Source organism: Neomonachus schauinslandi, chromosome 4 (genome assembly GCF_002201575.2).
Source record: "Neomonachus schauinslandi chromosome 4, ASM220157v2, whole genome shotgun sequence".
NCBI classification, from domain to species: Eukaryota; Metazoa; Chordata; class Mammalia; order Carnivora; family Phocidae; genus Neomonachus; species Neomonachus schauinslandi.
Genome location: NC_058406.1, coordinates 63335269 through 63360759, shown reverse-complemented (window position 1 = coordinate 63360759; position 25491 = coordinate 63335269). Strand labels below are relative to the sequence as shown.

The following is a 25491-nucleotide window of genomic DNA, read 5'->3' as shown; positions in this document are numbered from 1 at the left end:
TGGCAGGCTCTTGAAGAAATCGGTGGTTCTGGTTTTGAGAAATTAGTTTTTCATTTCTAGACATCGTAATTTATATCTCTGTTCAGAGTCCCAGGTTTAACTAATTAATTTAAAACTACCTTAAAGATAGAGTGGAAAAATTACAGTAGCTTGTTAATCATGCTTGTAATCATATAAAAAATAATGGTTTAAGACCTGCACCTATTTTGACTTATTAAGTGTTCTTAAGAGTAGGTGAAATTCTAGTTGGTCACTAGAACAGTAAATTAGGACTTCCTAATAAGTATTTCAGTGCTAGGGTAGTTACCTTTGCTTAAAGCTGGTGCTTCAGTAGTAACGATCCTTTGAAATAATTTTTATCAGTCAGCAGACTTGTAATCTGGCCTCCTGTTTCTTGCTCTGGCTTAATTCAGTTCAGCAAACATCTGTTGAGTACTTACTATAGGCTTCGCCTAGTCTTAGACACCACATATTATAAAGATAAGTTAGATTTGGTTTGGTCCCTTTCCCCAGGAGAAACACATTTTAAACTACTACCCCATTTCCATCCCTATTCGTATTTTAGGTACACGAGTCTTGCTTTTGGTTCTTTCAACTATTTTGCTCCCTTTCACCATCGGACATTTTTCTTCTATCTCCAGTGTCTCAATTAATTATTTAGTATCTTGAGAATGTTTATGAAGCTGTTACTTTCCCATAACACTCAAGATGTGATTGCAGTGTATTTGTTTATTATACCTTTCCTTTTGTTTTCGTAATTGGTGCAGAATAGGTGGGCAACCGATAATTGGAAAATAAATACACGAAAGAATGCTCAAAGTTTTTTATTACTTTAACAACTCTAATTTTCATATATTTGCCTTTATCTGTCCTTGTCTCCTTTTTTTTTTTTTTTTTTTTAAGATTTATTTGAGAGAGAGAGCATGAACACGAGCAGGGGAGGGGTAGAGGAGAGGGAGAGAGAGTCCCAAGCAGATTCCGCACTGAGAGCGGAGCCTGCTGCAGGGCTCAATCTCATGACCCTGAGATCACAACCTGAGCCGAAATGAAGAGTTGACCGCCCAACCAACTGTGCCACCCAGGCGCCCCCCTGTCTCCTTTTCTTACCTGGCTTAGATTGCCTGATCTTTAAGAACATAGCTCACTTGCCAACAGTTTTCCCTCCCCTCTCCCATTGCTTTTCCTTTGTTCCTACTGAAGAGAAACCTACTTCTGCATGCTGGTACCAGTATAAATTCATGATTTCCAGTTAGAGAGTGGAGGCTCTCGGGTGGCCTGCACCTGCCATATTTCCCTGATCCGTTTTTCTTTGTGACTATTTAAGATCTTTTTAACTCTTACTAAGCCACCAGGCCCTCACTCCGCAGGTGATCTTACTTTCTGCTGCATGAGAAAATAAAAGGCAGCAGAGGAGAACTACCCCAGTCAACGTCTTGCCACATACTTATCTGCATCTGTACCCATAGTTTGTGAGTGAGAGTGTAGCCTACTGATGATGCTTTTGGGAGGCAGAGAGGCTTAGTTGGGTTCAGATCTACCACTTGAAACCTTGGCAAGTTACTTAACCTCAGTTTCTTTCCTCATTTATAGAAAGAGAGTAATAATATATATAGGGCTGCTAGCAGTTGTAAAGAGCATAATACCTTATAAGTAGTAAATTTTCAATTCAAAATGATGGTGATGATGATGATAAATAATCTTTAAGTAAATGGAGGGATCTCTTTTTCCTACCTGAGGCTAAGCCTTCCAGCAGTGAGTTGAGCTCCATTCCCTCTTAACTTTCTTTTAGGAACCTTGCTCTGTTTGTTATTACTCTTATTTTTCAGAATCAACCTTTCCAGTGGGCCCTTTCCCATCAGCATTTACACATGTTTCAGTCTTTCCTGATTTAAAAATCATCTACTCCATATACTTTTTCAACTATTTTTCTATTTACTTTCTCCCCTTCACAGCTAAATTTCTTGAGGAAGTTGAATAAGTTGCCAGTTTCCAGGTACCAGGATAGACTCTGAAAAGAGAAAAGTGATAATTTTTGTTGTAGAGCCCTGACTGTATTTTCAGGATTGTTGGTGAAACCTTTATGCAAAAGAAAATACCCTTTGAAATACATTAGAAATTACATTTTGGGGCTTCTGTGTGGCTCAGTTGGTTAAGCGTCTGCCTTTGTCTCAGGTCATGATCCTGGGGTCCCGGGATCCAGCCCTGCATCAGGCTCCCTGTCCCTCTGCCCCTTCTGCTGTTTGTGCTCTTTTTCTCAGTATCAAATAAATAAATAAAATCTAAAAAAAAAAGAAAGAAAGAAATTACACTTCTTTCAGGGGGTTAAATATATATTGAGAAAATACACAATGAAGACTTCTTGGAAAGGGGCAAGTGTTTTTGTATCATTGAGGCTATCAGAATTCTTCTTTAATTATGAATGACAAATGTTTTAGTTAAAATATTGCTTACCCTGTTTATGGTCCATTTAAGAAAAAAATGGTATTCTTCTGTTACATTCTGTTATTGAATTAGTATTTTTACTAGTAGGTGAATAGGAAGAATTGTTAAATAGGCTAATTTTATTTCTATTCTGCTATTTAAAAATAAGTCAGGAAATTAAGGCTTCATTTAGGTTTTCAGCCATTTCTGAATTTTAGATATAGGCTGATTTTCCTAGTGTATACAGTCTAAGCTCAGTATTTCACATAAGTTAGGATATGTAAATAATCATATTATGGAAAAAACCCTGGCAAGAATCTACAAGTATTTAACCTTTCCACGTTTTGGTTATGCCATCTATAAAGTGGTACTAATACCTGTTTCAGAGGGTTTTTGATCAAAAATATAATCATATATGTGAATAATTTATATAATATTATATATAATATTATAATTAAATATAATTAATATAATATAAATATATATTATATGTAAATAATATATAATATATATTATACTCTAAATATTCATAAAAAGAGTACAGCTAAGGTAAACAATAGCTGTACAAAGAGTAAAGTTAATAGTACAAGTATAATGAGATTATAAGGTAGTAGTGTCAATATAAGAGGTAAAAAATATTTTTATTCCACCTTGTGATTTTAAAATTTTATATAAATCCAGCTGTTACCAGATGGTTATACACCTTAAAAAAAACCAAAAAACAAAAAAACTTTTACCACTTACTTAAGTACACTGTGCTGTGAATATGTTGGTCTTATAAATACTGTGATATAACTGTTATAATAATTGTTTTATATATATATATACACACACACACACACACACACACACACACACAATATATGATTGATATATCATACCAAACTGAAGAAACTATTGTCCTTAACTGTTTCCTCCCCTTTCCCCCGCCCCAGCCTCCTCATCAGATTGTATTTTTTAAGAGTATATTGCCATGCCAGGCATAATGGTATTTTAATGTCACTACTGTGCTGAAGCACTAAAGTTAAAAGACTAGAATTGTGCTTACTTAGTGACTTAAGATGCATAACCATAGGAGGTCTGGAGATTACATTTATTTGACAAAGATTCTACATTTGAAATGCTCTAGCAGTTATCACTTTTTAAGATTTTATTTATTTAACAGGAAGAGTGAGAGAGGACGAGCAAAGGGAGCGGCAGAGGGAGAGGGAGAAGCAGGCTCCCCGCAGAACAGGTTCCCCAGTGCGGGGCTCCATCCCAGGACCCTGAGATCATGACCTGAGCGCAGACACTTAACCGACTGAGCCGCCCAGGCACCCCTAGCAGTTACCACTTTTAAGCAGAATAGAGATAATATCTAAAAAGGTATTTTGAACAGATTTTCATATTGAACAGAGATAGCAGAGTAAATGACAGTAAATTTGCTAACAAATTTTTTTTTAACATAATTAGATGGGCTGTCTTAAATTCTTACATTGCAACTTAAATATATACCTCAACTACATACTTTCCCTTTTGCTATTTTAAACAGCAAAGCAGTAGTGGCTACAAGGGAAGATTTTAAGATTGATTGATTGATTAAAAATATGTTAATTTAGAGGTGACTGGGCGGCTCAGTCAGTAAGCGTCTGCCTTCAGCTTGGGTCATGATCCATAGTCCCAGGAGACAGCCCCCCAGTCAGGCTCTCTGCTCGGCAGGGAGTCTTCTTCGCTCTCTGCCCCTCACCCTGTTTGTGCTCTCTCTCTCTCTCTCACTCTCTCTTGGTCTCAAATAAATAAATAAAATCTTTTTAAAAAGTATTTACTTATTTTAGAGGGGGAGGGGAGAGTGAGAGCTGGGGCAGGGGGTGGGGTGGGGTGGGTGGGAGTGGAGGGAGAGGGAGAGAGTCTTAAGAAGATTCTGTGCTGAGCCTAGAGCCCAATGCAGGGCTCGATCTCATGACCCTGAGATCACCACCCAAGCTAAAACCAAGAGTCGGACACTTAACCCACTGTGCCACCCAGCACCCCTGCAAGATTTATCTTAATTTTTATTTTAAAAAATTAAATTTTTTATTTAAAGTTTTTTTTTAAAAAGATTTTATTTATTTATTTGGCACAGAGAGAGAGAGAGATAGAGGGAGAGAGAGCAAGCACAAGCAGGGGGAACGGCAGGTGGGGGAAAAGCAGGCTCCCTGCTGAGCAAGGACCCCGACGGGGGGCTTGATCCCAGGACCCTAGGATCATGACCTGAGCTGAAGGCAGCTGTTTAACCGACTGAGCCACCCAGGCCCCCCTAAACAGTTTTTTTCTTTTAAAGGGGTACCTGGGTGGCTCAGTCAGCTAAGCGTCTGAGTCTTGATTTCGGTTCAGGTCATGATCTCAGGGTCAGGAGATGTAGCCTGTGGAGCCTGCTTAAGATTCTCTCCCTCTGCTCCTCTCCGCCCTCCAACCCCACCTGCTCATGCACAGGTGGGAACTCTTGCTCTCTCTTTAAAAAAATAATAGTATTTTAAAGAACAATTTTAGATTTACAGAAAAATCAAGACTATATTACAGAATTCCCTTATACACCCTACCCCATTTCCCCTATTTTTAATATATTAGTATGATATATTAATTATAATTAATGAATCAATATTACTACATTATTATCTAAAATCTATACTTTATTAGTTTTTATGCAGTATCTTTTTTCTGTTCTGAAATCCCATCTAGGATACCAATTAGATTTAATTTTCATGTCTCCTTAGGCTTCTCTTGACTGTGGCAGTTTCTCAGACTTTCCTTGTTGTTGATGACCTAAGCAGTTTTGAGGGGTACTGGTCAGGTATTAATATTCTTTATTGGAATTTGTCTGATGTTTTCCTCATGATTAGGCTGGGGTTGAAGGTTTGGGGAGGAAGAACACAGAGGTTAAGTGCCATTTTTATCACATCATACCAAGGGTATATACTATTACTATGATTTAGTGCTGTTGATGTTGATTTGATCACTTGGCTGAGGTAGTATTTTTCAGGTTTCTCCACTGTATTCTTTTTTCCTCACCCTTTCTATACTGTATTTTTTGGAAGGAAGTTACTCTGCACGGCACATAAGGAGTGGGGAGTTAGGTTCTCTCTCCTTGAGGGCAGAGTGTCTACATAAATTATTTGGAATTCTGCTTGGGAGATTTTTCTTTCGTCATTCAATTCTTTATATCAGTGTGGACTTAAATATTTATTTTTATACCTTGGGTTATAATTTAGTACTACTTTGTTTTGGCCATTGGGAACTTATCTGTTAGCTCTCTATGTCCCATCAAGGTGGTGTATTTTTGGTACGTCTCTGTGTCTGTGTGTGTATACTAACCTGTGTATATACACATAACCGTAAATGTATTTTTAAAATTTCATTTATTTGATAGAGAGTGAGAGAGCACAAGTAGAGGGAGAGGAAGAAGCAGGCTCCCCGCTGAGCAGGGAGCCAGATGAGGGGCTCCATCCCAGGACCCTGGGATCATGACCTGAGCCAAAGGCAGACGTCTAACCGACTGAGCCACCCAGGCTCCCCTCCATAGAATATTTCTATGTATAATCATCTGCATCTCTACTAAGCTAAACATGAGTTCATATTTTGACTCTTCCTCTAATCCCTTATATTACCACTGGATCATTCTAGCTCCTCCCCTTGCTTATCTGTAAATTCCCAATCCAGCACTGGCAGATTTGGCCATCTATCACCCATTTATTTGTTTAATTCCAATATAAATATATAGCAGTATTAGAATTGTTAACTCTTACACCTGTGGGAAATAACTGCATCAGTTAGAATATGTGCTTATGTGCAATTCCTTTTGCCTTTAGTCTTAGAGATGCCACTCATCTCCAAAGTTACCTAGGTCAGGACCTTTTCCTTCTTACCCTCTCAGTGAGATTTATAATACAGTTAAATCTTGAATCAGTTTATATTCCTTTTTAGGATCCCCTGACCTTCTAAATGATTTTTTTAAATTTGCATACCTTAAGGTTCATTTTTTGTCCTTTTAAAGTTTTATGGGTTTGACAAATGCGTAATGTATGCATCCAAGATTACAGTATCATACAGAATAATTTCATTAATATAAAAAAATCACCTTTGTGTCATGTTCAGCCCTCCTGCCTTCCCCCAAACTTCTGATCTTTTTACTGCCCTTATAGTTTTATCTTTTATAAAATGTCATATAATTGGAATCATAATATATAACCTTTTCAGACTGAAGAAATTTAATTTTTAAATGCTCTTTTCTAGTATCCTTAGAAACTTCGTTTTGGAATGACCTTGATATAAGTTTTGTCCAGATTTCCACCTAATACAATACCTCTGCAGTATCCTTTGATGGTGATTATTCAGTATCTATTTGAACTTAACAGTGACAGAGAACTCACTACTTTGTGATTTTTTTTTTTTTTTAAGATTTTATTTATTTGAGAGAGACACAGCGAGAGAGGGAACAAAAGCAGGGCGAGTGGGAGAGGGAGAAGCAGGCTTCCCACCGAGCAGGGAGCCCAGTGCGGGACTTGATCCCAGGACCCTGGGATCATGACCTGAGCCGAAGGCGGACGCTTAACGACTGAGCCACCCAGGCGCCCCGAGAACTCACCACTTTATGAAATCTTTGCTTTTATTGAGCCTCAGATTCTTCCCTAGAACTTCTGCTTAGTGATGGGAGTTTGACTTTGAGGTGACTTGAAATAGGTCTCTTCCTTTTTCTATATAGCAGACTTTCATATGTTCTCTTGGATCATCTACATTTCTTTAACTTTTCTGCTTTTCAGAACCCTAGCTGGTTAACAACTTCTGAGTATACTTCAGTGTTAAATATGGTGTTCAGGATGTAATCTTATACATTGGCTACATTGCTTTCTCTGTGGTTTCTTTTGCCATTTTCTCAAGTTTATCTTAAACATTGCAGCCATATTAGCCTTCCAAATGCAAAGATTTTCTTATATCATCATGGTTCAAAAGTTGCAGCTGCTCCCTATTGCATTAGAATGGTATTTCTTTATGAAGGACATGTTTCAGAATTATCTGTGGAGTTTTGTTTTTGTTTTTAAATATAGGTGCTCAAGCAGTATCTCCGGGAATTCTGGAAATGGAAAGTGATTTTAGAGACTCTTATTTTGTAGAAGAGGAGACTGAAAGCCTGATAGGCTCATCTATTTGATCTTCTCAGAATGGGACTAGAACTCATATTTCTTGTCCTGTTGAATCTGTAGTTCTTCCATTTTATTTATTTTTAAAGATTTTATTTATTTATTTAACAGAGTGAGACACAGTGGGAGAGGGAACACAAGCAGGGGTAGTGGGAGAGGGAGAAGCAGGCTTCCGCTGAGCAGGGAGCCCGATGTGGGGCTCGATCCCAGGACCCTGGGATCATGACCTGAGCCAAAGGCAGACACTTAACGACTGAGCCACCCAGGCGCACCTATAGTTCTTTCATTTAAAGATTTTTATTTTGTGTTCTCGATTTCCCCTCATGTATTTTCTCTAGACTATCACTTATTTCAATGTGTGTCGCACTTAACCTGCCATTGTGCTTTTCCTTGTACTATTTATTCTACCTGGAATATCTTAACCTTCTTTTCTATTGAAATACACAAATTTTCAGTGTTTACTTGGTTTTTACTTCTTCTATGAAATAGTGCTTGTGGCTCCCAGGAATGATCACTTTGTTTATAACATGGTTGGTCAAATTTTATGTATGTTTTTCTCTTGCAGTATATTAATCATTATAATTTTTGTCGATTTTGGGAATTGACTAGGAATTTTATAAGCTTCCTTGTTTTTTAGTATTTAAATAAGCAATTACCAATATACACATGCACACTGTCTTAATTGTAATGATTAAGATGTAGGATTGCATGTTGATTATACTTGTATCCTTCAGAATGGCTGACTTAGTGCTATATACACAGTGAGCATACTTGGTAAGTGAATGGGTTCATACAAGTTTAAGCTAATACTACATGTTTTTGAGCAGCTACTTCACACTTTAACATCATAATTGAACTTAGGATCAGTTGGGAGGCTCACAATTTTCTGTGCTTGTTAAGGCAAGTTCATGCCATCCTGTATTTGTTTGCCTGTTTTGTAGTTCAATACCATATTTTTGTTTATGTGGTCAAATTTCATCTTGTCTAGTATTCTAGCTTGCTTGTTATTTTTTAATCCTGATTTTTTTCATCTACAGTATTTGCTATCCTTCTCAGCTTCATGTCATCCGTAAACTTGGTAAGTATGCTTTTTATCTGTCCCTCTAAGTCTTACATGTGGAAAAGGACCCAGGGTATATGTATCTTTAGCATACCTAAAAAACTTATAAGAGCATACATACCATTATAATAGTGTTCTGTATACAGTCATTTAACCACTGAAAAGTCACCCAAATAACTATTCAGTTATTTATATTTTCTTTTGTGGTTTTTGTTTTCATCTTTTGCTTTCATCTTTATGAGCACTTTCTATGTCTCTTTTGAATCTTAATGTGCTATGGAACAGTACAAGAAATAGAAAAATGGACTTCCTTTCAGGGATCGCACAATATAATAAATGAGATAAGACATACTTAAAAACTGTGGCATGGGTGCACCTTAAAATGCTTGCCTTCAGGAAGTACACTGTTCAGTGACCCACAGCCAGAACAGCCAATTTCTTCATAAACCATAGCCATTATATTTCACATAATTTCATTTTGGAAGTAACCTTTGTGAGAGTAAAGCCATTAATGTATCATGAGTAGACATTGTGAAGTAGGGGAAACTTATCCCTTAGATCAGTTACTTGGCATACTTCTTGCTATGGGCAGAGCTGATAAACCCAGGTCTCAAATAGGATTCTGTATGAAGAAAAGATTGACTTAATGCTGTGTTTATGTATACAGTATTAAGTGAGCCCATTTTTAACTCAGAAAAAATGTGAAATAATGATGACCAGAATTTTTTTGTATTTTTAAAAAAATTTTTTTGTATTTTTATTTTATTTTAATTCCAGTGTAGTTAACATTCAGTGTTATATTAATTTCAGGTGTACAATATAGTGATTCAGCAATTCTGTACGTTACTCAGTGCTCATCACAACAAGTGTACTCCTTAATCCCCATCACCTATTTCATGCATCCACCCACTACTCACATCCTCTCTGGTAACCATCAGTTTATTCTCTATTAGAGTTATGAGTCTGTTTCTTGGATTGTCTCTCTCTCTCTCTTTTTTACTCCTTTGCTTATTTCTTTAATTCCACTATGAATGGAAGCATATGGTATTTGTCTTTCTCTGACTGACTTATTTCACTTAGCATTATACAGTGAATGACCAGAATTGAACAAATGGCTTATAATCATAGAATATTTTACTTTGCAGAAAGCTTTTAGAATTACTTATCTGGTCCATTCTTCTCATTTTGTAGCCGAGGAAGCCAAGGCCCAAGGTTTAATGACTTGAATAACATCCCATGGTTAGTTGCTGGTAGAGCTGGGACTTGAACCAGGACTCCTCTGTGAATCTTAAAGTTCTAGAAGTAGAAGTGTTCTCTCTGTAACATTTTCTTCCTAGAAAACTTTCCCTTTAAAAAAGTGCAATATCTCATACATATAATACTAATGAAATATTGACATGCAGATATGGAATAACTATGAAATCAAACAGCCTATAATTGTTTAACCACAATCCAGGTTAAGATACACAATATGGATAGTACTCCAGAAGTCCTCCTCTGTGAATAGTTCCTTAGTTACATTCCCTTACTTTTCTTGGAGATAACCATTATCTCACTTTTGTGAAAATCCTTCTTTGCTGTTTTAAAAGGTCTTACTACTTATGTGTGTATCCCTAAATAATAAAGTTTAGTTTTTGAACCACACTGCATATACTCTTTTGTGATTTATTACGTTTGTGATAGTCATCTGTGTTAGTACACATAGATGTACTTTGTTCATTTTCATTGCTGTATAGTATTCCACTGTATATCTATACCACAGTTTTTCTCTTTGTTTTTTTTTTTTTAGGTGGACATTTGGGTTGTTTTTGGTTTTGGATTATCATGAATAAGTCTGCAGTAAATACATGCCATTATGTATATTCAAGAGTTTCTTGAGGTTATATACTACATATGGGATGTCTGGGTCTTGGTATGTCTGCATTTTCAGTCTTACTAGTTAATTACAAACTGAGATATCCTAGTCCACTCTGAGAGGGCTGTTTACTTCCTTTTCACCCTTACTCCGAGGGTGTGTCCTCCAGGATCCAAGACCAAAGCTTAGGTTTGTTTTCCAGAGCCTCTACCTTTGGTAGGCTCTGCACTCCCAATTTTAATCTTCTATCATTTTAAGCTATCAAAAACACTGCTCAGCTTCCTCTTCAATCCAGTCAATAAATTGCTCCAGGGCAAGAGTGCCCCCAAACATGTTTTAACTTTCTGGTTTTCATCTTATCATGGATCTTAATTTGGTACCGTCTCATGAGTCTGTTAGCTCTTTGCGACTTTTAAGAGCTTTTAAATATTTTTTCCAGCTTGTCTTCAATGAAGGGTTCTTCTGAATTTACGTCATCTGTATTTTCTGAAAGAGGAAATTTGTCCCCATTGAGCTTTTAGTTTTAATTATCATATCTTAAAAATTTGAATTTGCGGGGTGCCTGGGTGGCTCAGCCATTAAGTGTCTGCCTTTGGCTCAGGTCATGATCCCAGGGTCCTGGGATTGAGCCCTGCGTCGGGCTCCCTGCTCAGTGGGAAGCCTGCTTCTCCCTCTCACACTCTCTCTGCTTGTGTTCCCTCTCTTGCTATCTCTGTCTGTCAAATAAATAAATAAAATCCTTAAAAAATGTTTTTGAATTTGCTTCCTTTTCAAAGCATCTTAGTTTTTGTAGTTTCCTATTCCCTGTAGCTGTTTTCAAGCTTGTCTTTTATTACTCTGTCTTGCTTTTTTGTATGCTTGGTAATTTTTAAATAGGCGCTCTTTACTTTCTTTGGAAAATTCTTAATGGGTTATCTTTGAGGCCTAGGATGAATATATATTCTTCCAGAGAAAATTGCATTTGCCTCTGTGGGTATCTTGGTGGGGGATGGGTGTTTGTGCATCAGTCCAGAAGCACTGCTTTAAACTGTAGTTGTGGTTTTGGTTGTTTAAGGCCACCCAGGTAATATTATTTGGACTGTCTTATGGTGACAGCTTTTTGTGGTTGAAATTTTTATCTGCTCCTTTTCTCCGTCCCAAAGCAACTCTTCTTCTTCTTTTTTTTTTTTTAAAAGATTTTGTTTATTTGACACAGAGAGAGATAGTGAGAGCAGGAACACAAGCAGGGGGAGTGGGAGAGGGAGAAGCAGGCTTCCTGCCGAGCAGGGAGCCCAATGTGGGACTTGATTCCGGGACCCTAGGATCATGACCTGAGCTGAAGGCAGACCCTTAACGACTGAGCCACCTGGGCACCTACAAAGCAACTCTTCTATGGGATGGGAGTGAGAGGTCCTGAAGGAAGAGCATCTCTTATTAGACTACTTACCTCAGTGGCTTTGTCTTCTGTTTCCTGGGCAAGTGAAGTACAGAAAATTGAGCCCAGACTTACATGGTCCAGTTTATGCCTTCACTTAGATTTTGGCCTATTAATAAAAGAAGTCTTAGTATCTTATCAGTTTTTCCATGATTTTAAAATAAACAGGTACATGTTTTTTTTCTTAACTTGTCTTTAATTCAGCATTTTTAGTTATTTTTCAGTGCAGAATTGATCATTATACCTGGAAAGGCATATTATCAGAAACTAAGGTATTCATTTCTGTCTTAACACAGAGTATCATAAAAGGCTTTTTATTCATCTTCTTAATGACTTTTGATTTTCATAGTAAATGAGAAATCATTTATGAATTTTTGAATTTTTGCTGTTCTAGAGTTTCAGTGTTTGAAACCCTTCATGAAGAAAGAAAAAGTATCATACAGCTTTTCTTTTACTAAATTGATTTTAAAATATGTATGTTCTGCTCATATCAAAATAATTTCTCTTCAGTCATTTATATATTGAGCTCAGTATTTTGCTGAAAGTAGAAGTACCATACATGATTTGAAATGATGGTGTAGAGTAAATTGAAGCATTTCCCCCAAAACTGTTTTATACTGGTAAATTGTTAGGATGGAATATATTGCTGTTTAAAATTGCCTGATTGTTATTCCTGAGAACTGATTCACTTTATATAGTTTTATCCTGTTGAAAATGATATCCAGCATATGTCTTGCTCTTTTTTCTCTTACTTTCTCCTGTTCACCAGTGCATACATGTGTGCATTTGTACACGTGCATACATGTGAAAACATATTGGTTAGCTTTTAAGTTTTTTCTATACTTCTTTCCCTTTTCTTTGTACAGTATAGTTAAATGAATACATTTTTAAACATTTTAAAATATTTATTTATTTGAGCGAGAGTGTGGGGTTGGGGGGGAGGCAGAGGGAAAGGGAGAGAGAGAATCTCAAGCAGACTCTGTGCTGAGCGTGGAACCTGACATGGGGCATCATCTCATGACTCTTGAGATCATGACCTAAGCCAAAAATCAAGAGTGGGACACTTAACCCACTGAGCCACCAGGCGTCCCTGAATACATTTATTTTTATGTTGCCTTACTTCCTCTAGTTTTTTTTTCAGTGTTATTTAATTAAGTTCAGTGTTCATAGGATAATCAAGCTGTTCTTTTTCAGTAGCAAAGTGTAATGAATTGCTTCTTCATTACTCAGTTTTTATTTAGGAAATTATAAAAGTTTAAAAAGCTGGAAGAATAGTATGGTAAGCATCTGTATTGCCTTCAGCTAAATTCATCAGTTGTTAACATTTTGTAATATTCTCTCCCTCTCTCCCTTTCCCCTCATCTTCCTTCCCATCCCATATACTTTTTTATTTTTTTAAGATTTTATTTATTTATTTGATAGAGACACAGCGAGAGATTGAACACAAGCAGGGGGGAGTGGGAGAGGGAGAAGCAGGCTTCCTGCTGAGCAGGGAGCCCGATGTGGGGCTCGATCCCAGGACCCTGGGATCATGACCTGAGCCGAAGGCAGACGCTTAATGACTGAGCCACCCAGGCACTCCCCCCTTTTTTAATTTTTTTAAGCTGAGACATTTAAAAGTATATTGTAGACTCATCACCCTTTACTTTAGTATGTGTCTCCTAAAAAGAAGAATATTCTTTGGGGCGCCTGGGTGGCTCAGCTGGTTAAGTGTCTGCCTTCGGCTCAGGTTATGATCCCAGCGTCCTGGCATCGAGCCCCGCATCGGGCTCCCTGCTCAGTGGGGAGCCTGCTTCTCCCTCTCCCCCCCCCACCCCGCTCGTGCTCTCTCTCGCTCTGTACTCTCTCTCTCTCAAATAAATAAAATCTGAAAAAAAAAAAAGAATATTCTCTTGCATAACCTTAAATACCTTATTATACCTCAGTAGTCTGGCATTGATAGAATGAAATACATAATCCACAATCTGTATTTACATTTTTCTGTCTATACCCAGAAATATCCCCGAAATGTTTATTTCCCTTTCTCTGGGACCTAATTCATGATTATACATTATACTTGGTTGTCATGTCTCTGTATCTTTAATCTAGAGCAGGGCCCAGCAGACTTTTTCTTAAACGGTCAGATAATAAATAATTTTGGCTTTGGGAATCAACTGCGCTTTGCAACTACTCCACTCTGTCATTGTATTTAGAAAGCAGCCATAGACATTATCTAAACAGATGAGTGTGGCTATGTTCTAATAAAACTTTATTTATAGAGGGGGCCTGGGTGGCTCAGTTGGTTAAGCATCTGACTCTTGATTTTGGCTCAGGGTTGTGAGATCAAGCCCCATGTTGGGCTCTGCACTGGGTGTGGAGCCCACTTCAGATTCTTTTTCTCCCTCTCCCTCTTCCCCATTTCTTTCTCTCTCCCAAAATAAACATACACACACACACTTTACTTACAGAAACAGGCTAAAGGTCGTAGACCTCTGATCTAGAATAGTTTTTTTTTTTTTTTTTTTAAGATTTTATTTATTTCTCAGATGGAGAGAGAGAGAGCACAAGCAGGCAGAGGGAGAAGCAGACTTCGCACCGAGCAGGGAGCCCGATGTGGGACTCGATCCCAGGACCCTGGGATCACGACCCGAGCCGAAGGCAGCCACTTAACCGACTGAGCCACACAGGTGTCCCTAGAATAGTGTTTTTTTTAATTTTTATTTTTTAAGTAGGCCCAGCATAGAGCCTTATGTGTGGGGCCTGAACCCACACAACCCCCAACATCAAGACCTGAGCTGAAATGGAGTCTGATGCTCAACTGACCGAGCCACCCAGGTGCCCCTAGAATAGTTGTTGTTGTTGTTGTTGTTTTTTAAGATTCATTTATTTATTTTAGAGAAAGAGAGCAAGATGGGCAGAGGGAGAGTCTTAAGCAGACTCCGCAAAGCATGGGGCTTGATCTCATGACCCTGAGATCATGCCCTGTGCCAAAATCAAGGGTCAGCACTTAACTGACAGGGCCACCCAGATGCCCCTATGTAAATGTTTTATATTCACAGATGTGAATAAAGAATTCAGGAGGACTTGGATAATGAAGGGTAGTGAAAATAACTTAGATTTAGAACTGGAGAGTATTAACATTTTAATAAAATAAAATTCCACAGTATAAAAGCTAAACTTACTTTACATTGAAGACGTGAGACAATAAAATTAACAATTCTTTGCCACAGGCAAGCCTACTATTTGTAGCAGTGGATTTAGTTTAGAAATAGATAACAAATAATTTTTGATAGGTTTAATACAAAGTTGTCCTTGTGGGAATGCTGTAACTATACTTTCATTCACACAAAAGTATATACATTTAAAAAATCATTCTACAGATTACTTGGTTGAGTGAGTAGTAGCAAATGTGTGAAAGTAGCCTGTTTTGCTGGAATTAAAGAGTTGCAGTATTTTTAGTGCTTGAATTTCCTTTAAATATCTGTGTGAACATCATTGGGTGCTATACTGCCATCTTTTACTGGTTTTGACTGAGACAGTGTTTTTCTTCATATTGTGCCTTTATCACAATTTGATTCTGGTTTTACTCTTTGTAACCTGTAAAAGTCTATTTCCTTTTCTACATAGCTGTGTGTTAAATAAAGATGGAAACAGTATTCTGTTGGAGGTTTTAATTTCTTGGGTAAATATTCTCAGAATCTTAACCATTCCTCACATCACATCTCCACAATAAATGGCTGGTATGATCTTGACAAATCACTTCGTCTGTGCCTTGGTTTCCTTATTTGTGAAATAGTGATAATGGTACTGTCTTGTAAGTTTATAGTGAGGACTGTGTTATTATACTTAAAATACAGTGTCTGGCTTATAGTATACCTTCAGTAAATGTTAAGACACTTGTTATTTCTTATTACGTACTTTCTCATCCACCTTGTCTCTTCATGAACCTGGTTGTCTCTCTTAAAGCAAAGCTGAACACAGTAGCAGGTGTGATCTGACCAGCCTAGGAAGAGTACAGTGGTTAATTCCTCCATTAATTTGGATTGAAGTTGAAGTTTTCTTTTATAATTCATTGTGGAGAATTTCAAACATACAAAAACGTAGACAGGCTAGGATGATGGACCTCACATACCCATCCTCTGTCCCCAACAACATGGTCAGTCCTATCCATTCACTTCCATACAGTTTTTTCCTTCTCTGTTATACCTAAGTCCATGCCTGCCTGATTTGCTTTGATAATTACTAAAGCTTTTAGGATAGTGCCTTAATTCTCTTAGTAAATAATTATCAAATTAGTGAAAAAATGAGTCTTGCCTTGTTTGATGTCTGGATCAGTTTCTAGTAGTTTGCATTTGGAGGTGAAGTGGTTGGGTAGGTGGGAGGGATTGAAAATAGATTTGACTGTATCATACTGGTTTTTTTAGATGTCACCCTAGTTTTTTATGATTGCTTCCATTTCTGCATAGGAATATATATGGTAATCTTACTGGTAAAATCTCTGAGGACTCTAGGGGCGCCTGGGTGGCTCAGTCGTTAAGCGTCTGCCTTCGGCTCAGGTCATGATCCCACGGTCCTGGGATTGAGCCCCGCATCGGACTCCTTGCTCCATGGGGGGCCTGCTTCTCCCTCTCCCACTCCCCCTGCTGTGTTCCCTCTCTCACTGTTTCTGTCTCTGTCAAATAAATAAATAAAATCTTAAAAAAAAAAATCTCTGAGGACTCTAAAGAGTACTCAAATGATTCAAATTAGCTGGTCTAGAAGACTTGAGTTTACCGCTTTCTTACAGTCTTTTCACTTATTCCAGACTTTAAGTCTTTTACCAGTGTTTATCGTGGGACTTTCAATTTGTTAATCATTTTATCTTGGTTAAAGAGAAGCAAATAGAGTTTGAAGAGTTCTGTTTTGTCATCTCTTTTGAAAAAATAATTTAAATACAGTAAAAATTGTTACAGTTTATTGGTTTCAAAGAGAGGAGGCCTTTCTTCCCAGCATCAACAATTGACTACAGCACTTTTTTTCAAGCCTGTGCTTATTTTTTCCATAACTATGTTCTTACTTGTTCCTTATTAATTGTTACTGTGCTTACAGCAGTTTGCTACAAGTTTAATAGACTCATATTCATTTTTATATTAATGATACAGAAATATGTAAGTCTTGCTTAAAACAGAGATCCGTCATAAGGACACCATGACAAATCTTTGGTTATTCAGCTAGTGGGGAAGGAGTTCTGGAGGTGAAGTATGCCAGTCAAGAGTATTGTAGAGAGGATAGGTTCTAGTACTTAGCTCACTACCATCATCCTAACATTGTGCCTCGGTGAGCCTGCCTCATGGAAATAGCCAGCACAGGCAGGGTTTGTGCACTCCATATACCTCACAGCAAATGGGGGCTTTGTGGAAGTGGGTTTAGACTTAACCTCTGTAACCTATCCAGGAGTGACTTGGTATGGTTCCTGCTTTCCAATTATGTTCTAACTTTTAAATAAAGTATCTCTCGCTTGAGAGGAGTCTTACCCTTCAGTGTTATTAGTTTTTACCTTAATTATTAACATTTCAAGACCAAGAATAGGTATGTTGTAGGCAGGGGCTGGAGAAGTGTCCTGATAGAGAATGCCATGTTGCAGTTATGCTGTGGCTGTGAACCTCAAAATTGTGTTGTTTTACCTTTGAAATTTCTGCTAGTTTGCTGACTTCTGAACTTAAAAGATTCAGTATACTTTTTGATTGCACAAGACATGTCTATTCATTTGTTCATTCAAAAATATTTATCGATCATCTCTGTCCTGGGAAGTGTGCTGCACACTGGATAAACAAAACAGTGAACTTCTCAGATGTGTTTGCCATTATGGAGTTTACAGTCTAGTTGGGAAATGCAGTGAAATTTATTTGAAGCCATAAAGAAAAATTGTGTTTTACCTATACATTTAAGGACTTAACCACTTATTTTGAAGCAAACTTGGAATGACTTTTTTTTTTCTCTCATTCTTTTTGCAAAGTGTATTTGAACATTCAGGACTTCTGGGCTAACATATTGCCATATGTGCATTGATATTTGAAAATAGACATTAGAGAGGCAGGACAATCTGAATCAAAGCGAGAGAGATGAAGAGAATTAACTAGTACCATAGTGGATTTCAGGATAATGGCAGATAGTAGGTTTGTGTGGGTAAAATTATATGTTGTGCTAAACAGACCTTTGTAGGTAGGGAGTAAGTATCTTTAAGGCCTTTCTTCTTTAAAAATGTTCAGTACTTAAGAATTGCTTGGAAAGTAAACTTCCTGTAGAGTGAAAGTATAATAGAGCAAATGAGAACCATGACGCCTAAAATCATGTCTTAATTATTGTACAGTTGGCTTAACTCTGGGCAAGAAAATGTACCTCGGATTCCTTATTCCAACAGAATACAACAGAGGGGCTGAACTTGCTGATCCCTCCTAGTGCTAAAACCTTATGATTTTATTGTTTTTTATTTAGCAGTTTCTTAATGACTTTGTTGGAAAGTCAAGATGCCTTCTAATTTTCTGTACTTACTCAGGTTCAAGAGGTAAAAACTTAGGATGGGGAAATAAGGCTTTGCTTTCTCTAACTGATATTTTCTGACTAGGTACTTCGTAACTCAGGAAGACCTCATTTATTCCCAGTAATATGTTTTACTAAACTCTTTCAGGTAACTTTAAAAAGACTGTGTGGCTTAATAGTAGATCATGGCTTGAACTCAGTTTTTATTTATTGTTTTTACTAGAAAATTTTAGTGAGGTATTTTTCTTTGTCTCTGTAGTTATCAGAGACTGTTACAGACGATTGCTGTACTCGAAGCTCAACGTTCTCAAGCAGTCCAAGACCTTGAAAGTTTAGGCAAACACCAGAAAGAAGCACTAAAAAATCCCATTGGATTTGTTGAGAAACTCCAGAAGAAGGTATATATTGAGCACTTTTTAAGATTTATTGAAATATATTCGGTAATAACTTGATTTATTCTTTTAATATGGGTATGTATTTTTTTAAATGTTTAATTTTTTTCCCTTCTAAACTAACCATACTACTGAGGCAGGATACTGCCTTCTTAAGCATCCCTGCCCCCCTCCGCCCCCGAACAGAATATACTCCAGTGAAAATAGCTGAGAGGTTTAATTGGATATTTATATTAGGAACTTGATGTCCCATTCCCTAGCCATTTTTAGGATCTTTTCCTGTTACCTTTCCCATCTTAGGTAAAAAGGAAAAGAGGGTTTTCCTTCTTCTTTCACAACTTAAGGATTAATAAAGCGAAAAGAAAAAATACTTCAGGATTTATTAACTGCTTTAGTTTTGAGGTACTTTTGTAACTCTCCATGAAGTGTGATAGAAAACATTGGTGATAAAAACAAAAAACTATTTCAAATGTCTTTAAGGTTATGGTTGCCAAGTCCATGAAGAGGAAGTATAAATTTTAATGCCCTTGTAACGTCCTTTACTTTAGTGTAAAAATTCCTTTTAATTTTCTCTTTTCCTTAAAACAGAACTTTCGTATTTAACAGTTAAATCATTTGAAAGTGATTCATGTTTTTATAACTCTCTTGTATGTAAGTATGGATAATCTAGATGTGTATTTATACTGTAGTATGTATCTTGAATTAGGGACTCAAATTTAATAAATTTGAGAGGCATAATATTAATCAGCATTGTGTGAAAACATTAAAACTGAGAAACTATGATAAAGAAACTTCTCCACCTTAAAAAACAAAACAATAACTTAGTATAGTTATTAGTTACCAGTTTTTAATGAGTCACAAAAGTGGTCTACCAGGTGTTGAGGGAACAGCCCTGGGGATTTTGTTTCATTTAGTTGTATTAATTTATTATTTGGATTTTTCTAGCTATATTATTTACTTGGCAATCATTACTTTCTCATATCATAATGAATATGGAATTTATATATTGATTTGCTAAGACTTCTAAACTTTTTAGGACCCTATTTACCCTCTCTGTACTCTTGAGTCCAGTTAAGTGTTTATTGATTCTGCATTGCCATTATTAAACATTTCTAGTGCAAAAAGATATAGTACTTATAGTGGTTACTTACAATTGGTTCAACTACAACAGGTGGTGATAGAAGAGTTAATATTAGCAAAAAAATTATTAACCTTGATCTTTATTCATGTTCTCTGGTGGGCAAAAAAGATGCAATTAGGCTTTTTTACTAGATATATATGCAGTTGGTTATTTGCTAGTTCTCCACTTCCAGGTTTAGTTTGGAACTTAATTTCTTTTCGGGGCGCCTGGGTGGCTCAGTCGTTGGGCGTCTGCCTTCGGCTCGGATCATGATCCCAGGGTCCTGGGATTGAGTCCCGCATCAGGCTCCCTGCTCGGCGGGAAGCCTGCTTCTCCCTCTCTCACTCCCCCTGCTTGTGTTCCCTCTCTTGCTGTCTCTCTCTCTGTCAGATGAATAAATAAAATCTTTAAAAAAAAAAACTTAATTTCTTTTCACTTTATCTCAGAAACAGAGATGTGATATTGGCCATCTTAATAATTTTTAATCAAAATGTATGGAATTACATTAAATCTAGATACTTAGTAATTGTGAAAGACATGTTCCTTGGAAAGAAATTTTTCTACTGGATTTAATTTAGAAGTTGATTTTTCCATTTTGTGTATGTGTGTGTTTGCTTATATATATACAGATATTTCAGCTTATGATGGGTTATGTCCCAATAAACCTGTCTTAAGTTGAAAATACTGTAAGTCGAAATGCATTTAATACACCTAACCTACTGAACATCACATAGCTTAGCCTAGCTCACCATAAAGGTTCTCGGAACACTTAACATTAACCTACAGTTGGGCAAAATCATCTCACACAAAGCCCATTTTATAATAAAGTATTGAATATTTCATGTAATTCATTGAATACTACACTGAAAGTCAAAAAGAGGATGGTTGTACGGGTACAGAATAGCTGTCAGTGTATAGATTTTCTGTCCTTGTGATCCCGTGGCTAACCGGGTGCTGTGGCTTGCTGCTACTCCCCAGCAGCACGAGAGAGTATTGTACTATATATCCCTACCCTGGGGAGAGATCACAATTCAAAATCCGAAGCATGCGTCACTTTTGCACCATCGTAAAGTCAAAAAATCATAAGTTGAACCATCATAAGTTGCGTACCATCTGTATTTAATTTACTTATTTTTTTAGGTTTACTGTATTAGTTAAGTTGTTGACATGTGATCTGTTTGTTTTAGTGGACATTAAGGAAACTTGTGGTATTTACTGGCATATAGAATGCAAGGAACTTTTTTTTTTTTTTTAAGATTTTATTTATTTGGCACAGAGAGAGATATAGCAAGAGCAGGAATACAAGCAGGGGGAGTGAGAGAGGGAGAAGCAGGCTTCCCGTGGAGCAGGGAGCCCGATGCGGGGCTCAATCCCAGGACCCTGGGATCATGACCTGAGCCGAAGGCAGACGCTTAACGACTGAGCCACCCAGGCGCCCCAATAAATAAAATCTTTATATAAAAAAAAAAAAAAAAAACAACTGTGTCAAACAGGATTTTGCTTGCCAGTTTCATAGTTTATGACCTGATGTTTTTCTCAACATTTTACTATGGAAAATGTTAAGTACACAGAAGAATTGGAAGTATTGTATAGTTAACATGCACATACATATTCACCGCTAGATTCTACAATTAACATTTTACTATATTTGCTTTATCATGTATGACTCAATCCTTCATTCCATCTTATTTCAAGAATGAATTTCAAAGTGGCAGACATGAACACTTTACACCAAAACACTTCAGGATGCATATTATTACCTTTTAATCTTTTTTAAAACTTTTTTAAGGTGAGATTTCCACACAGTGAAATTCAGAAATTCTAATTGTACCGTTCTATGAGTTCTGACAAAAAACATACACCTATGTAAACCAAATCCCTATCAAAAGATATTTTGATTATAATGATCTGGTTTTAATAATTATGACAACTAATGACTTCTCTAAAGGTAGTTGGTTAAGTAACTGAATTCCAAATAGATTAAATGTGTAGTTTTGATTCTCAAGATGTCATAATTTTTGTGTATGTGATAAGAATTATATATAGTGAAAATAATTCATTGTTTTATGAATAAGTCATGAACTTGGGGGTATATTTAAAATGAATTCTGAGGGCGCCTGAGTGGCTCAGTCGTTAAGTGTCTGCCTTCGGTTCGGGTCATGATCCCAGGGTCCTGGGATCGAGCCCCGCATCGGACTTTCCTGCTCAGCGGGAAGCCTGCTTCTCCCTCTCCCACTCCCCCTGCTTGTGTTCCCTCTCTTGCTGTATCTATCTCTGTCAAATAAATAAATAAAGTCTTTTAAAAATAAATAAATAAATAAAATGAATTCTGTGTATCAGATCTCATCTTTTTCAGTCAAACACATTTCATATGCTGTTCTTAAAGATAAAACCTTTCTTAGTTTTGTTATTTTATGTTTAAAGTGTATTAGTGATAAAGTATGTCTATATAGTTCAGCTTTAGAGCTATATCTAAAAATACTTTGTCTTATTAACTCATTCTTCCTCTACTTGCTATCATTTTACTATTTAACGTTTAGACTATATTAACTTTATTGGTGCTTGGATTTAAACAGTGAACAGAAATGCCTGGTTGATGGTAATTTGGATTTGGAGTCCTCTGAAAATTTGGCTGTGGTAGATAATTTTTTGAATTAAATTTAGACTGTCACTTTTTTTTTTTTTTCTCCCAGGCTGATATAGGGCTTCCATATCCACAGAGAGTTGTTCAATTGCCCGAGATTGTATGGGACCAATATACCAATAGCCTTGGGAACTTTGAAAGAGAATTTAAAAATCGTAAAAGACATACTAGGAGAGTTAAGCTTGTTTTCGATAAAGGTAAGAAATTACATGATAAGAATTTAAATAGAGAAATATCTGGCAGTCTTGCTTTAATAATCCTATACATGGTCTTCTTTTTAGTAGGTTTACCTGCTAGACCAAAAAGTCCTTTAGATCCTAAGAAGGATGGAGAGTCCCTTTCATATTCTATGTTGCCTTTGAGTGATGGTCCTGAAGGCTCAAACAGTCGTCCTCAGGTAAACAGTATAAAGCTTTGGAGCAGGAAAATTTGAACTCTAGACAAAATATTTTAACATTTCCTGGTTTGTATTCTTAAAATTTAAGCAGTCTTTCACTGAAGATAGTGGGGACATGGACTTTGATGTTAAGAGAAATCTGAGTTGGAATCCCAGCTCCACCACTTACTCGCTGTGGAATGTCAGATGTCATTTATATTAAAGCCTCCAAGCTGCAGTTCCCTTTTATATGAAATGTGATTAATATTACCTGTGTTGTAGAGTTGTGTGAAGATTAAACGAGTAGTACATGTAACATGCCCCTTACAGTGTGTGATACGTACTCTTTATTCTAAAAATAAGAGGTCTGTGCAGTGTAATTTAACCAGGATTTGAGTCCTGGCCTTGCCACTAGTATAAAAACTAAATAAAGGAATGTGAAAACACTTTGTAAATAATAAAAAAATTACACATTAAATAATTTACTAAAATATTTTGAAATTAACGAAAAATTCCACAATTTGGGGGCACCCGGGTGGCTTAGCTGGTTAAGCATCTGCCTTCAACTCAGATCATGATCCCACGGTCCTGGGATTGAGCCCCACGTCGGGCCCCCTGCTCAGTAGGGAGCCTGCTTCTCCCTCTCCCTGTGCTGCTCCCCCTGCTTGTGCTCACTCTCTCTCTCTCAAATAAATAAACAAAATCTTAAAAAAAAAAAAATCCCACAATATGTGTTTTATTTCGCTACGTCAAATGGTAGTCTTTATTATTTTTGACAGAGGCCCTATTTTATATGCAGATGATAAGAGGACGCCTTTGTGATGATACCAAACCTGAAACATTTAACCAACTGTGGACTGTTGAAGAACAGGTAATGTTTCTAAATTGTGTATGTTAAAGAAAAAAGATTTAGATTAGAGTCAGTATTATGACTAAGTGTATATTGGGTTTTTGTTTTTTTGTTTTTTTTTTAAAGATTTTATTTACTTATTTGACAGAGAGAAACACAGCGAGAGAGGGAACACAAGCAGGGGGAGTGGGAGAGGGAGAAGCAGGCTTCCCGCCGAGCAGGGAGCCCGATGCGGGGCTCCATCCCAGGACCCTGGGATCATGACCTGAGCCGAAGGCAGACGCTTAAAGACAGAGCCACCCAGGCGCCCCCTAAGTGTATATTGTTGTAGATGATCCCTCTTAACTAAGAACTGAAAATATTAAACTTATTTTTGTATAGTTTTTATCACACTTCAAGAATTTTGGATTTTGAGAATATACGAATTCCAGTTTGGGGATGGGTTTTAAAGGAATCTGGGTTATAGGAAGGGGATTGAAAAAGATAGTGAAATGGGTGGAATAAAGTGTTTGTAATACAGCTTTGGAAGAGTAAAACCTGGGGCCAAATAAAGCAGTGCCTGAGAATGAGTTCTTGTTTTTGTTATGGAGGGGAGCTGACAAAGCCATGCCAGAGTATTCTGTTACGGTTTGGCATATGGCTAGGATTATTCATGAGTAAGGTTTGAGACACATCTCTGTTTCATATGAGGATTAACCCCAGAGCTATAAGGAGTTCAGTGTTTATGAAAAGGTTTAGGAAATTCATTTCAAGCATCCAGATTATTCTGCATCTTTAGAACTGTGGAACAATTTAGGGGATAGGTAGGAATTTAAAAATCAAGTATTTGAATGGAAGACCACACAAAGGAAGGAAAAGTCTCTTAAATATTCTGTCTAAATCCGAATGAATTTAGATGTTTTTGTCAAATCTATAGGAGCAAGCTCATACATAGTTTAGCAAGAAAAGATGGTCGGGCGCCTGGGTGGCTCAGTTGGTTAAGCGACTGCCTTCGGCTCAGGTCATGATCCTGGAGTCCCTGGATGGAGTCCCGCATCGGGCTCCCTGCTCGGCGGGGAGCCTGCTTCTGCCTCTGACCCTCCCCCCTCTCATGTGCTCTCTCTCTCTCATTCTCTCTGTCTCAAATAAATAAATAAAATCTTTAAAAAAAAAATAAAAATAAAAAAAATAAAAAAGAAAAGATGGTCAATGGAAATTACTAAGATGTGTAAAGTATTATTAATTAAAATTTTTTGGTGGGGGGTGCTATGTTTTTGGTTAAGCGAATAGAAAATCTTACAAGGTTTTCCATAGGTTTATTCTCTAATCTCATTTTTCCTGTGAAGTCTTATGTTCCTTACTAGAAATTTTTCCTACTATGAGGATTTCTAGTGACCTAACCCCCAAAGTTGGGGAGGGAGATAGTTTTAAAAGAAATGTGAATGTATTTATTCATTTATGTAAATGTATTTATTTATGAAACTCAGTATTAACTTTCTTAAATTTGGTCTTCGGTTTGTCTTAGAAAAAGCTTGAACAGCTACTCCTGAAATACCCTCCTGAAGAAGTGGAATCTCGACGCTGGCAGAAGATAGCAGATGAACTGGGCAATAGGACAGCCAAACAGGTAATAGAGGAGATGGCCCCTTATTGTTGGCATGTTTTTGATAGTTTTTGAGTGAAGGATAATGCCACTAACATCAGCAAATCTGCTACATCATTTTTAGCT

The 25491-nt window shown here is 37.0% G+C and overlaps 1 protein-coding gene across 3 annotated transcripts in view; it reads left to right on the top strand.

Moving 5' to 3' along the window:
• ZZZ3 (zinc finger ZZ-type containing 3) overlaps positions 1–25491 on the top strand; it is a 66120-nt gene that overhangs the window by 27602 nt on the left and 13027 nt on the right. For all 3 annotated transcript variants that reach the window (XM_021678158.1, XM_021678157.1, XM_044914537.1), the window contains 5 exons: positions 18661–18799; positions 22607–22754; positions 22839–22954; positions 23733–23804; positions 25288–25389. In XM_021678158.1, coding sequence (XP_021533833.1) covers positions 18661–18799; positions 22607–22754; positions 22839–22954; positions 23733–23804; positions 25288–25389 — 577 coding nt within the window. The remainder of the gene's footprint in view (positions 1–18660; positions 18800–22606; positions 22755–22838; positions 22955–23732; positions 23805–25287; positions 25390–25491) is intronic.